General features: G+C 37.4%; 1 protein-coding gene across 1 annotated transcript; it reads right to left on the bottom strand.

Annotated features, from left to right (window-relative positions):
• Positions 1 to 2,162: 2,162 nt before the first annotated feature.
• IL21 (interleukin 21) lies at positions 2,163 to 9,565 on the bottom strand. Its single transcript, XM_043569036.1, has 5 exons — positions 9,243 to 9,565; positions 9,099 to 9,134; positions 4,389 to 4,544; positions 2,528 to 2,605; positions 2,163 to 2,431 (listed from the first exon to the last, which is right to left on the bottom strand). The coding sequence occupies exons 1-5, from the start codon at positions 9,408 to 9,410 to the stop codon at positions 2,408 to 2,410; spliced, it is 462 nt and encodes a 153-aa protein (XP_043424971.1). The 5' UTR covers positions 9,411 to 9,565; the 3' UTR covers positions 2,163 to 2,407.
• Positions 9,566 to 15,430: the final 5,865 nt, after the last annotated feature.

Raw genomic sequence — 15,430 nt, 5'->3', positions numbered from 1 at the left:
TTCAGCTACAGTAGTAAAAATCATGATTAATTTTCCCTGAACTTCCATGACCTACTGCAATGTTTTTCTCCTTTTTTTTTCTTTCTTCCTTCCTTTTTTGGGGGGGAGAGGGGAACATTTTCTTTGTTCCTGCAGTGAGTGTTGCTACAAATGCTATTGAATAAGGTTGTTCAACTGAACATCAGATTTAGTGAAAGTTTTACTCAGAGTATGGTTAGATGTTCCTGTAAGAGTATCCAGAACATCCAGAACTTTAGACATTCATAGACACAAAAAGCTCTAAAAAAGGTAGAATTGACTTTAGAGATTCAGTCCAACATCCTCATTCTACAGATAAGGAAATGGAAACCCCCCAAATTTAAGCAAGTGACCATGATTTCACAGCCAGCAAGATTTTAGGCCTCCTGTATCACCATCTGTAGGTGAACAGTAATGTTCGTAGGTAAGCCTCTATCTCTTTTGAGGGCTGCTTAAGTCTTGAACACAGAGCAGTGAAGATGGAGCTGTTCATGTCTTACTTCTTCATCTTGTTTATTTCAATGCAGTGCTTTTCTTGGAGTGTTGCTAGGATCTTTACCTGAGTCTTTAAACTCAGTTTAGTGAAGGCTCTTAACCAACACCCCGTTAAATTATTTTTACTCTTAAGGTAGAATCTCTGGTCAAAGGATTAGAACAGAGATTTTAACAGTAAACACACCAAAATAAATATATTATTTTAAATATAAAATCACAGTGTCAAAGAAGTCACCAACTATAAAGCCAAAAACAAGAAATACAGACTTCATCCTTCCCTAGGCAACTTTGTGGCTGCTTTCTGCTTTTATCCCAATAATGTGGGCTGGCACCATTTGACACATAGGTAGGCTCTACATGCATGTTATCATCATTATTGTTTACATGATCCCTTTGTGATAACATTTTAAAATTTTAAGGTAGAATACCGTGTTTTTGATGACACATTTCATTGAGATTTGATGAAATAATTGACAGCTAATATATCTTTTAGAACTATAAATTTATCTGTACTTTAAAAAAATACTTCTAAGTAGATAATATTTCTTCTCAGAACATACAGTATTTCCCATCCCACATCCTCTTGCACGTTCACAGCCATTTTAACAACAAGAGATTCTCAAATAGCTTATGACATTCTAGCAAAAATTTTATTTTCCTAGAGTTTTTAATTTCATATTTAAATAAACTCTGCTGGAGTTGATAAGAAATGGCAGTTAGAACAGGTTGCTTACTTTTACTATCCATGGTTGAAAGATTGGAATGTTTATGCAAAAGTCTGTTTTCTATTAGGACAGAAGTCTTGGTCTCTTGATTTGTCTCCTTATTTTGATTTGATACAAGTGATTGAATTTGCCTTATGCAAAGCATGCAAGCACAAAGTGTCTGTCACTTTCAAAAGAAGAAAGAAAAGAAAGGAAGAAAGGTGACAGACATTTGGAGTTACTAGCTCGCTCCCATGTAATCATTATAACAATTTGAGAAGAGAGCTACAAGACTTTGCTTAAAATGCATTTTGTTCCAGAATACCACCTGAATATGTCCCTCTATACGTTTTAATTGCCATTTCCACAAGCTTAAAATGTTAGCTTATAAGGGGACTTGAACTGGGGAAGGTATGTTAAAATGACTTAAAGAAAAAAGACTACAAGAGTGTATTCTATAAATACATTCATATCTATAGTATTTAAATATTTTTGATAAATCCCAATAAAGAAATAAGACCTTTTTCTGTAGCCATCTAGTAAAGCTATCTCCTGGCACATAAATAAACTATATATTTATATGTTAGATTTATTCTGAGATAAAAATAAACTCTTCAGATATATATTTTTAAACACTCAGTTTCCATTTCCTTAAGAGAATAAAGATCAACATTTCATCTTGACCCTATGCTTCTATATTTCTCATCTTGAATGAAGGTATATAACTTTTAAATTAATGATCATCAGACACCTCATTCCTGTGCTAATCAAGGTCAAGGTTAATATAAGACCACTAAATTCCAAAACCATGTTTTTGGTTAAAAATTTTAAGCTTAAAAAAAATTTAAGCTTCTCTCTCCATCAAGGAATGCCATATTTGGGCACTAATATAAAGTAAAAATTTTAGAAACCATATAAATCCATAACATAGGAAATCAGACTTAATTGAGTAGACAGCTTTTTCAAGTTGACCAGATACAGAGCATGTGGATCAAACTGAAGAACTGTATAGTAACTGGGGGGAAATAATCCTGACTTGAAATACTGATCTGAGTCCTTTTCCCCATCACCAATATGTGGTACTCCTCCATTTAGAATACCAAGAAGTGAGTTTCACTACTGTGTTAGAGTATGTAATATAGTGTCCAGCTTCAAGTTAGATCCTCAGGAACCTTCATATCTCATTTGTTCTAGGAGAGATGCTGATGAATCATCTGTGGAAATAGTATACCATGAGTAACATAAATGTAAGAATAAATCTGGATAGATAAATATGAAGTAGAAAATTAAATACAATTTCAGTTGCATACCTTTTGGATGAGTGATTTCAATCTTTCTAGGAATTCTTTCGGTGATGTTTTCTCATAAGAATCACATGAGGGGCATGTCTAGAAATCAACAAAAAAGTTCAACATTTTTCCCATTTAATAAAATGTTCAGTTAAAATATATTTTTTCCAATTAGAGATATAAACCGTGTTCACTGAAAAAAATTTTGAGATGTGCATAAAATTGTTCAAGAAATAACAATGGGAAAAAATCACTTGTAATCCCCATCCTCAGAGATAACCATTGCAATCTTTTGATGCATATCCTCCCAGCAATGTTTTTTTTCTTTGCATTTATGTTATTTACACTGGTTGGTAATTAGCTTTATTTACACTCAACATATACAAGCATTTCCTACCTGTTAAATATTCTTCAAAAATATATGTAATTGTTGCTCTGTATTCCAACGTACCATCAAACTGTTATTTTTGGGCACATAGAGTGTTCTAACTTTTCACTATTGCATACAATGCAAGAACATTTCTGAATAATTTTTATATACATTTTATTTAAAATTTCTAGAAGTACAATTACTAAATTAAAGGAATAAAAATTTTTGTCTTGCTGTATATTGTAAAAAAGTTCCACCTGTATTCATGCAGAGCATTCGTACTATTATTGAGTACTGTTAAAATTTTTTTTTGGAAAAAAGTAGGATTTCCTTAGCTTGCATTTATTTGATTATAGGAAGATTGAGCAATTTTTCTTATGTGTCTTGCCTGCTTGTATTTCTTTTTTTTTTTTAATTCTTGGATTTTCTTCTTTATCCTTATTCCTTTTGAGAACAAAAACACCAGGCCATTGCTTGGTATTCAACGTCTCTAAGCCCATTTGATGTTGTAGTGGGAGCCTTTGACTGAAAGGTAGGAGATGTAAGTTCTAGTTTTCACTGAAACTTAGTATTTGCAGGGCTTGGACAAGTCACTTAATGAGGTCTCATTTTCCCATCTACCAAAAAAGGTGCTTAATTAGGTAAAAGCTCAGTGCCCGCACTGCCATTTCATAAGTCTTTGCTATTGGGTTTCAAATGCTCCTTTCTTTCTGAGGAAAGTTTTAGAGGGATACTTTTTACAATGAAACCTGGCTAAGAAATCAAAGGAAATAAAAATAATTTTGATAATGTCATTAAGGTTTCATTTGAATCATATGTGAAATTCCTTAGAAGAGAGAGAACTGATTCAAAAAAATATTTTGGAGAAATTTATCTTATGTGTTATTCCACTGGTTTTGATTAATTCTTGAATTAGTGATGACAGTATCAGCATTGCTTATGAGTTGGCATAGGAAGAAATATACAAGAGGGTCTCAGGGCCTCCTAGGGACTATTAAAATTCTCCAGCCAAATAATGAGATCTGTCTATTTAAATATAGTGCTGACTCTGTGATTATATAGGACAATAATATTCTTTAAGAGAAGAAGGCAAAATATGAGATTTTTCTTGGTCTCCTGTAGGCTGTCTCTTTTCTTATAGGAAAACTAGGCCCTAGCTCCTGTTAATAAGAATACAAGTTATATGTGACCATATGATGAAAGAAAAATACTTAACTCCTAAGTCACAATTAGATTTCCTGCCAAGTGACTTCCTCACCTTGGGAGGCTATTTTAACTTCTTCCAGCTACCAGAGACTGTTAGCAAATTCTTAACAGGATTTCTGGGCACTTTTGAGTCTATGGATTTGGAAGAGGTGACTTCACTTCTCAAAATACGCCATAAAAGACAGCGTGTAACTGGAAGGAAGGCACTGGAATCTCTGGCTACAAATGTGTGTATAAGTGTGTTATGTACCGTAAGAGATGTAGTTACTAAGTACAAATAAGAGAGATGACAAATGACAGTCTTACTGGTCTGTGTTTCTGTCTTCTGCCTGCGTTTGTGGGAGGTAGTTTCCTCTTCAGCTGTTTAGTTAATACGCTGATTATCTGTTCATTGCCTCCTGTATTTGCTGCCTTTAGTTGGACCTTCTGAAAACATGAAAAAGCTGACCGTTCGCAGTGTCTCTGAAAAAGAAATAATTTATATATATGTAAACAAAACAAAAGTTATTCAGAAAGTAAATGACCTTCCCAGTCCTCTTTTTCTACTTCTACTACAGCATATTAGATCACATTTATTTCAGCAGATTGTGAGGAAGGAGTTCATGCCCTATGCATTTGGGCTCATTAGAAGGAGGCACCTGCAATGTAAAATTTCATCCCGTATTAGGGAAGAGACAACATTTCCCTCCCTACAGGCAAAAGAAGGGATCCTAGCTTTTCCATTTCTTTTTTTTTTTTTTTCAACGTTTTATTTATTTTTTTGGGACAGAGAGAGACAGAGCATGAACGGGGGAGGGGCAGAGAGAGAGGGACACACAGAATCGGAAACAGGCTCCAGGCTCTGAGCCATCAGCCCAGAGCCTGACGCGGGGCTCGAACTCCCGGACCGCGAGATCGTGACCTGGCTGAAGTCGGACGCTTAACCGACTGCGCCACCCAGGCGCCCCGCTTTTCCATTTCTAATGCCATTTTGAGGTCTGGGTAGTAGACAGGATCTTCTAAATTTTCTAAATTTTCTGAAAGTTACACTATGGTTGCAGCTTTGGGTGAGATATGCTGTAATCTGATTAGCAATCTTTTTTATTTGTTTTTTGTTTGTTTGTTTCTCTACAATGTTCATGGAAGCATCTAACAGTGACATGTCTCAAGCAACGTCTTACCTTGCACAACACCTGGCATCCTGTCTTATTGCTAGTCAGTGCTCAATAACTACGTGTGGAGTCAACAAACGAAGTAAATGAGTTAATGCCCCTACTTTGGGTGAAGGAAGTGGCTATCTACCTCTGATGGCATATTCTACATCTAAGAGTCCATACACCTGTGACAGACTACACATGACTCTTCTAAAATGCTATTCACACTCTTAGGTCACTTAGGGTAGGATTCTGCCTGAACTACCTAGTCAAGGAACAGAATTTGAGACTTGTGCAACCAATGGGACGGAGGACTGTTCCTTAGAAACTAAGGATGGTGTCTCAAAGAATGAAGAAGAGGGCGGAACAAGGACCAAAACCTTGTCTCTTGGTTTAGTCAAATAACTAGAGAGTAGTAACTCAAAAACCGTAGAAATCGAACTGAAAATAAAATGGAATATATCGAAAGAACAAAACTTAAATTGACTTATTAAAAACATTTTAATGCTGATCTAAAAACTTGTATCCAAGTTTCTTTTTTCTTTCAGCCAATGTGTGTATATCATGCTATTCTATCCACACCCCACCCCACCCCAGTAGTCGCATCCCTATCTCACTAATGTGTATGGAAGACACAGCCATATGAAACCAGAAACATTAATCTCTCTCAGTTCCTACAAGGGCAATTCCACATATAACAAAATTATCTGAGTCTTCTCATGGACAATCAGCTGAAAATAGCATCTGGCCTGCTTTGCATTTTCCAACCCATATGCTTACCCAATATGCATGTTGATTAATAACATGCATCATTAAGACACAAGCCTGTCAGGCTTACTTTGCATACATAGCCACAAGCTGAGAACCAGCTTATCTGGTTTCCTTCTATCAGAACAGTTTGCCTCTCTCATAAGGGCAAGGTAATATCCTTTCCATATGTTTGCCAAAATGCTTATTTAATAGAAACTATTTATAAATGTTAATTATAGCACTTTTTTTTCCTTGAAAACCACATGCTCGTGTTTGTTGAAGTTTTTTCTTTTCTCTTCTTTTTGACCACAACCGGCTTAACTTACTGGAAAAAAATAATATTCATATTTAAAGAGGTAAATTTTCCAGCTGAAACTGAAAACACTAACTGCTTCATCCGTGATGATCTGAGAAACCAGCATTTCTCACAGAAGCCCATTTTGCTGAGTTAACATTTACATGGGTATGTTGAAAGAAAGTTACGTTCCAAAGAAGTATAGGGGCCCTACCGAATGAACTCCCTTGGTATTGCCAGGAATGGTCAAGATCAGTAATGAAAGAGCTTATGCCTGAAAAAACTTTTCTGAAAGCCTCTGGATGGCGTCTGGACACTGACAGGCTGCACTGTCTCATGCCCTTCCTTGTTTACCTGTGTCAGTAGGCGGTGGTATGTTGCTCAGTGCTTTCTGCAAGCAGCAGAGCTGTCCCCAGCCATGTACAGTCCAGGAAAAGTAACTGCTGCATTGGGCTTCAGACACACACCAAAGGCAGCCTCAGAGAGGAAAAGAAGTGGAGAAGCTATCCTGACAACTGCCTTACAGATGCACTGGGAAGGGGAGTGGAGATATTAACCTTGCTTCAGGCAGCCATGGATGGCCTGTCACTCCTGGTCTTTACAGAATGAACCCAAACTCATGTGTAGAACCACCATCTGGGAGCATAACAATTATTTTCCTTTGCTATGCCTTGGTGGCAGCAAACTATGAGGGCAAGGCTTTGATTCCTTCATCCTTCAACACATGATAAAATGAGGAGTTGTGTGTCCTATATTATTGCAAAATAGAGGGAGCAGTACGGAAGTCAAAAAAGCAAGAGTAACAAACAGAGAACAGTCAACTGCTGCTTTTGCAAGGAAGCACGCTTGGCTTTGTTGTTTTGCAGCTGAATATTTGAAAATATTTGCCTCCTTATAGCTTATTTTTAACCTACTTTTCCCCCTCACAGAAAGGCCTGACCACTCACAATAGGAAGTCTTGGGCAAGATACCTTTGTCCCAAAGGCAAACTAGGTTTATATCAGGGTTTCTCAATAGCAATACAATTGACATTTTGGGCTAGATAATTCTTTGTTGTTAGGACTGTCCTGTGCATTCTAGAATGTTTACTAGCATCTCTGACGAGTAGAAAGCACTCCCCTACACACAACTGTGACAACCCAAAATTTCTCCAGACGATGTCAGATGTTGTCAGGAAGGCAAAGTCATTACCAGTTGATGATCACTGGTTATATAATTATAAGAAAGAGAACAATGCCTGGCAAGGCCAATAAGGGATCTGAGATAATCACAATGTATCAACATTTACATGGAACATGTAAATAAATTTATTTTCCTTATTTTTAAATCTCTTATGGGCTCTGCTTTGATGCTAGCCCTGAAAAACTTGACATAATGCTACTGTGGCCTTGAATTATTTTCTTCCTAAGTTTGCCTGCCAGCATAGCTTAAAGATCTTAGCTATACCATTACTCACTTGTATCATAGCAAGCATTGTTTGATAAGATTGTCAGATAGATACACTGTCACTGAGATGAAATCTTCTCATTATGATGTAAGGTAAAAAGCCTCTATCTTTAACAAAGCATAGATATTTAATGAAGGAAGTACCCATTGGATCAACTCAAGTTAGAAAATGGGAAATCTTTCTTATTTCTTATTCTGCAAGTTATAGACAGGGTTAGTCCAAAAGGACTCTAACCACAGCAGTTTAAACAAAATGCGTGAGATGCTGAAAATGTATGTTTTGATAATTAGGTCATCAATTAAGAAATATTCTCACTTATTAGAAAAGGCTTTCCAATAAGCTGAATGTGCTGCTTTCATTTTAGATGCTGCTTATTAGAAAAAGACCTAGTAAATGAGAGTGGTTAGGTTCAGAGCTAGAGAGTGAATTTTAGAGAAAAGCAATGGTTGTGACTCATTCACTTTCTAAACTTTTACACATAGTCATTTACGATAATTGTTTTCTTTGCAATGTATCTTCAATGTCTCCTCCTCTGTAGTGTCCTAATTACTGGTAGCACTTTTATAGTTATTCTAATTTATGCAGTTAAAGGTCTGAGACAATGAAAACATTTCCCCAGTTACATTTTTATCCTCAGGGTACCAGATGTGAAGACTAGAACGAAGTTACTAAGGAAAAGACCAGCACGCAGCCCTCTTGAACTATGTGCTAGGTCTTTTCTTCCTCGGACCTAAGGGATTTAAATGGCTTAAGAGAATGAGATGAGTTTTTGAAAAAAGTCCTTTTGAAAGACCTCTCCAAAGGCCAAAGACAAGACTCACTGAGGCCAAGGTATATGGGAATTATATTCTAAAGGACAGCCTTGACTTCCATACTACCATTCTTCCATGCTGTTCCTGTAATTTGTTCTTTCTTCTTTCTCTCTTCCTTCCTTCCTTTCTTTTCTTTCTTTCTTGTTATTAAAAGGTGCGTTCTGCTTCTTCCGGTGTGTGTCTATATTTCTTAGGTAGGTTTGCAAAGGAGGGCTCAAGAACTGTCATTCTACAAGGGCTCTTAAAATCTAATTAGTTGGTCATTATTCAGGAACTGATCATAGAATAGATTTATTTTCTAGTTTTGTTATTCTGTCTCAATAGTGCTACTTGGAAGGACTCTTAGAGGTATTTGGAGATAAAAATATATTTTATAAGTTATGTGGTGTTTTTATGATTGGCTTGCCGGTAAATCAATGAATATTTGACCAAAATAGGAATAACTATTTTACCAACTATTAAACCCCCCAATTCATGGAAATTAAGTATATTCCTAGATAATTATGTTAATGGCTTTCTTAATTGGATTTAAAAACTTGTGTCACAAATATTATCACAAATAAATTCAACTGGTCTTACCTTTACGTCTTCTGGAGCTGGCAGAGGTTCAGGTTCCTAGGGCAAAAGAAAATTAGTTCTGGGTTATTTTTATAAGTCAAAAAGCACCTTTTATATTAATTGAAGAATAATATTTAAATTTTGTTGTGATAAGTATGGCCTTACCAAATAATTCACATAATTTTGCAGCTGATCAACAATATCTATAAGTTGACGCATTCTAATCAAGAGGAGATCCTTCTCTTGGAAGCTTGACTTATGGGCTATTGTCCCCAAGAAGATGACCATCAGGCAGATGACTATCTTCTCCATGTTGCCAGCACTGGATCTCATAAGTGCCAGTAGAGTAAGACCTTGGTCTCAGTTTTCACTGCAGTTTGACTGTGAACAGGTTGTCAGTAAAGCTACCTATTTATTCATCCTTCAGGGAGAGGTAAAGCCCTCCCATTGCAGCCTGGAAATCTTTGTAAAATGGATGAATGTGAGTAACTCTTTTTTCTTTTCCACTGGCTAGGTATACGTGTGCATGTGCTAATGCGTGGGGGGCAGGGATTGATGGAGTCAACGAAATGTGCCCCATCTGCATCTTAGACAGGAAAAAGAGAAATGGGTGAATTCCAATTTTCAGCATGAATCAAGAAGTGTGCATGGTAAACAGTAGGTACTACAAAACTTCAAAGAAGTAAACAAAAACACTTTGATCTCTCTTTCTCTGCCTCCCCTAGCATCTTACCTGTTCCCTCTAACAGTCATAAGGGCACTTCAATAATGAGTAAAGTGGCAACATGTGCTTTCTTGCAGGACTTTTTCTTATAGTAATAACTATGTCTTTTGACTGAAATCATCCAGTATTCCATCGTAAAGGTAGGAGGGGAGCTACATTTTAGGAAATTTTAAATATCAGGGGTATTTTCCAAACTAGCAAGAATATTTTAGGCTTTTAATCAGGTTAAAGAGTTGAAAGTAGAATTTGCTTACAATTCTCCCTGAGAGCATCTTTAAATAACATTAATCTTGGCTCCTAACATTTTACTTAGCAATCTGGTTTTTATGTGTGTCATAAATGATTCTAAGAGACTGTAAAGAAATTCATGCCATCTCCCAATCAGGATCTCACTCTACCTTCATTTAAAAAACAACAAAAAAACTCTCTGATGTCCATCTCTTCTATACAATGCATCAATTAAATGAATGAAAGGTACTAATTCTCATTCTTGTCCAAACCAAAAACTTTTTCAACAGCAAAATCAAAAATACCCATAAATTATTATGGGGGGGGGGGTAGTGTTACTTATTTCTTTTAGATATGAGACAAGGGATGAGCAACACATTTCTAACTATGACCAGGTAGAGGTTACAAAAGACTCAAAGTCCATTAGTGGCTTTATCATCTTTCTCTCTGCTGCTGCTTCTGTTCCTACTGCTCTACTTATTTGAGAAAGTTAAATATAATATTCTAACCAGAAGTAGTTTTGTACCACAGTCAGTTAGGTCTTACAAATAAAACTCTTGACTATGGATTTTACTTATTCATTTGTTTCTTCATCTATTTCATTGCATGCTTAAACCATGCTTTATTCTAGGCTGTATGTAGACAAGGTAAATTAGAGTTTGTACTTGATTTGCTTCACTATAATTGTTTTTTTTTTTTTTTATCAGGGTATCAATTTAAGACTATACATGTTGAGTGCTTACAAAGTAGATAAGAATTCTTACTGTATGATCAAGAGGCCCTCCCAATAAGCATTAAATTCTGTAGGAGAGGGTTCTATGTAAGCCTATGAAATGCATGTGGACTATATGTTGTCACTTGGTAACTCAACATTGCCTGCACAGTCTTTGTACATGCTTTCTTGATCTGCCTAAAGAGTCTCCTTGTAAACACTAACCACAATGGTTAAGAGCTCAATTTCTAAAGTTAAGTGCTTAATTTCAGATTCAGGCCCTAGCAATTAATAGCACATATGACCCCAGGTATGTTATTGCAAAAGGAAGATAAGTGTAGAACTAATCATTGGGTTGTGATGAGGCTTAAATAGACATTCCAGGTAAAGGGGGTGAATACAGCACATGATAAAATCCCAGAAAGTTTGTGTACTGATTGTGGATAAGGAAGAGCATGGCAGGTCAGTGGTCAGCCAAAATGCACTGGTGTGACTGTGCTGATTGTAACAAAGTGGAAAGTCTTTCATATTGCTTAGAGAGAACCATTCCTTACAGCCCCAGAGTGCCTCACCAACACCCTACAAATCCCAGTCCCTCTCTGAGACCTCCCAGCCCTCTCTACTATTCATCAACCAGCATGCCAGGATCTCCAGGGTCCTGCTGCAGCATTATGACCTAAGATCTTTCTGAGGTCTTAGAGAAGATGTGATAACAGAAGCAGAAGTCATAGTGATATGGGGCCAGAAGCCAGTAAATACAGGCAGCCTCTAGAAGCTGGGAAAGGCAAGGAACATGTTCTCTCCTGGAGCCTACGGGAGTGAAGCCTGCCAACACCCTGATTTTAGTTCCATAAAGCTCATTTTAGACACCCTGCCTTAAGTGGCATATCAGTTGTGAAGCGTTTTGAACATTATCGCTGGTGTGGTAGGCTAATCCCTAGAACCCGTGAATATGCTACCTTTATATATCCCTAAATAACAAAAGGGACTTTGCAAATGTGATTAAATTAATGATCTTGAGATGTGAGTTTAGCCCACATTATCCACGTATGGATATACGTGATATAATCACAGGGGTACTTATAAAAGGAAGGCAGGCATGTCAGGAGTCAGAGAAGATGTGATAACAGAAGCAGAGGTCAGAGTGATATGGGGCCAGAAGCCAGTAAATACAGGCAGCCTCTAGAAGCTGGGAAAGGCAAAGAACATGTTCTCCCCTGGAGCCTATGGGACTGCAGCCTGCCAACACCCTGATTTTAACCCCATAAAGCTCATTTGAGACCTCTGACCTCTAGAACTGTGAAAGAATAACTTTTGTGCTGTTTTAAGCCACTGGTTAAGGGGTAATTTGTTACAACAGCAATAGAAAAGTAATACACCTATGTATAGAGTTTTTACTCTTGGGAAAAAGGTGGGAAAGAGAGGAAGGGGTAATGAGAGAACCCGTAAAGGTTGGGATTTTGTTTTCTGGGCTTTTGAGGAGTGCACATAGAGGGGACAAGAAATGCTGGAGAAGAGGGAAGGAAGATTGGTGTTGGCCACCACGTGGTGTGGGATGATAAGGACAAAAATGTATAATGAGGACTTTCAGGAAGTCTGGTGTGTATTGTTACAAGTTCTTCCTAGCACCAAGTAGGATTTGCTTAGGAATGACAGTATGTTTCCAAGTTATGGAACCCAAGTTGCATTTCACTTGAATGTATCACTATGTTTAGATGGAATTTAGGGTGGGAGTAAGGGGACTCACATTTAGTTGAGTTACATATCCTCTGCTTCAAGATAACCCTACTGCTACCTTTATGGCATCATTCCACTGGGGTCTTAATGGCTTTTTATTCTTTAAATTATAATCATTTTTATAACCTAGATTTTAGTCAGTCCTGCTTTAATGCACATATCAAAAATGGGAATTTATTCCACTGATTAAATATACCAGGGAACAATTTGAGTATAACAAGAATTTTGTGTTTGCCTATGTGTGATTTCATCTTTGAATGCAGAAACTGCCTCCAGCTGACTTGAACTGTATAGGAATGCACACAAATGCTGCAAACATCCTCCAGCTGCCTTGATTCACCAGGTATATCATGAGCCATACTCATCCACTTCGGGTGTTATAATTTTCTGTGCTCAAAAACCCTCTGTTGCCATTTCTTGATAGCTCTCACACTCAACTCCATGGGCAAACTTCAGGTCTTTTTCTAGGTAAGGTGCCATATTTATTGTAGTGTTTATGTATTTCTTAACTATTTAACATGTGTAAAACTGCTACCCTTTTTATTAGGTTCCTATTGTCTTTTTTAAGTGTCACTGACAACATTTTTTGAGTATTGTGCCCCTAATTTCATTTTCCCCGTAAGCTCTGTGGTTGTTATTGTGCAATGTTGTACAGCGCAATGATTTTTAGGAAAGTATGTGTCACATTATACCAGAACTGACTGTATTTTGTCTGGAAGAGGTCACATTTAAGCCTCAACAGCAACGAGTTATATCCTAGAGCGAGTCTAGGATATAGGATTTATTCTTGAGGGGGAAGAAAAAAGGGAGATGATGGAAGAAAGGAGAGAATGAAAAACCAACTATTTCTTGTTTTATACTTGGCCCAACTGAGCTCAGGTATTTTAAAACCCTGGTGCCATTCCTCCCGTGGTCCTTCCCCATTAGCACAAGAGAGTTTTTCTTGGCATCTATGGACATCCCCCCGCCCCACCGTCCAGGGACCACTATCAGTGTGTTTCAGAGGACCATAAACCTCCTGAAATTATTTGAAAACTTTAGCATTTATGTTTGTGGGAAGAGGAAAACCTTAAATTTCACCCACTTCTCAAAGGAAATACCAGACAGCTGCTGTTTTTGTTTTTCAGGCTCCAGAGACTTCTGTGAAGGGCAGAGTGATCCATGCTTCTTTTGTGTACATACACCACTGTGTGAGTGTGGGGCGGCTCCAGACTTTCTATGGGAAAAGCTGAGGCGCAGCAGTCTGGCTGGACGGCATACTTGTATAGCAAGCACACTGCTTTTACTTAGCTTCTGTGTTAATGTGGCGCCTTGCAATGAGGCGGTGGGCTCTACTACATGCATTCTTTCCAGGAATATAGCCCAGGTCATCACCACGAAAGCATGAAGCTCTAGTCACCCCCCAAGGGGATTTATGGACATATTTTAAGCATTTTATCTAATGGTCTGTGCTTAGAGACTTCCTGGTCTGGGTAGGAATGAAGCCTGGGAACTGAAGGAAGGCTTCCAGTCAGGAAGAACAGGCTGAGGGTAAGAGGAATAAAAGAAAGGAGGACTTGAAGTCTGAAAATGAATGCTGCTAGTTCATGGTTTTGCGAGGGCAAAGCTGTGCTGGATATTATTTGGCCCAACTCCCTTGTCCCGTCTTGCAGCCTTTCCTTGTGATCATCATGTGTCAAATACTCCCTGTTTTCACTTGCTTTGTCCCCTCATGGTAGAATTAGATGTTTTCTACAGCAAGCTCTGGGAAGGGAGGCCTCCATTGTTCCGAATAATATTAAGGTATTCTAATATGTAGCACTCCTTCAAACTAAAGGTATTTAGACAAATGGCTCATCCCTAGGCTGGTCTCTAGATAACTATGACACCCATAGGCTCAGTGAGGCTAGAGATCAGATGTCCTTCACTCCATCAACCAAGCTCCACCAGCCTCACATCAGGAGATGTGATAAGCTCCACCAGCCTCATGTAGCATCCTGTCCAATGTCTATGATCAAGGAAACACTATTCTCTTCCTCTCTAGAGTTATGGGTGGCTATAAACATCTTCTTTCTTGGCCCTGCAGCCCCTAACACATGATCATAAAATTTTTTTAAATGCAATATTGGTCTTCATGTGTCCTCTTCTTAGGGTGTCTACTGAGCCCATGTTAATCACCTGAATAAGAACCACCCCCCCCCCCAACTTTCTCTCAAGGGGCAACAGCAGGATCTCATAGAGAGAAGTCTGCAGACTGAAGACAGGCCTCATTTTGGACAGTTACTTCTGTTTCTGGGTATAAGGATCATTTTTGGAAAATTACTACTTTTCATCTTCTGGTTACAAAAGTAATACATCTGTGTCATAAAACAAAGAATTCAAAGTACATATGTATGAAGTAAAAAGCAAAATATGAAATTATTCCCTTTCCTTCCCCAATTTTCATTCCTGGGACACTCTTGAGAGTTTACTATGTATCATTATAGAATTATTTCCTATGTACATAGAATATCAAAGGATATAGATATATAGTATTGAATAAATTAGAATTATATATGGAGATAGAAGTATATGGAAATAGAGATGCAGACATAAAAAATGTTTTTTAATAAAAATTTAATCATACTATACATATCCTACAACTTTTTCTTTTTTTTACTTAACAATATGTCAGGGACAGCAGCCCATACAGTATTCATATATGGGGCTATCTTATTTAAATAGCTGGATTAATATTTCATTGTATGGCTGTGTACCATAATTGATTCATTCATAGCCCTACTGATAGATTTTTTTGTTGTTTTCAATTTTTATCTCCTACAAATAATGCTGCAATGAACATTCTTAAACATCTATATCTTTTTTTTTTTTAATTTTTTTTTCAACGTTTATTTATTTTTGGGACAGAGAGAGACAGAGCATGAACAGGGGAGGGGCAGAGAGAGAGGGAGACACAGAATCGGAAACAGGCTC

This window comes from Prionailurus bengalensis, chromosome B1, assembly GCF_016509475.1.
Source record: "Prionailurus bengalensis isolate Pbe53 chromosome B1, Fcat_Pben_1.1_paternal_pri, whole genome shotgun sequence".
Taxonomy (NCBI): Eukaryota; Metazoa; Chordata; class Mammalia; order Carnivora; family Felidae; genus Prionailurus; species Prionailurus bengalensis.
This window is presented reverse-complemented; position numbering and strand designations above follow the sequence as displayed.

Excerpts from the sequence above, each read along its gene's own strand:
- IL21 (XM_043569036.1), bottom strand. The coding sequence starts at position 9,410 with ATGAGATCCAGTGCTGGCAACATGGAGAAGATAGTCATCTGCCTGATG. Across the intron at positions 9,135-9,242 it reads AAAATTATGTGAATTATTTG|GAACCTGAACCTCTGCCAGC; the intron begins GTAAGGCCATAC and ends CTTTTGCCCTAG. Across the intron at positions 2,606-4,388 it reads GAAGACAGAAACACAGACCA|ACATGCCCCTCATGTGATTC; the intron begins GTAAGACTGTCA and ends GTTGATTTCTAG.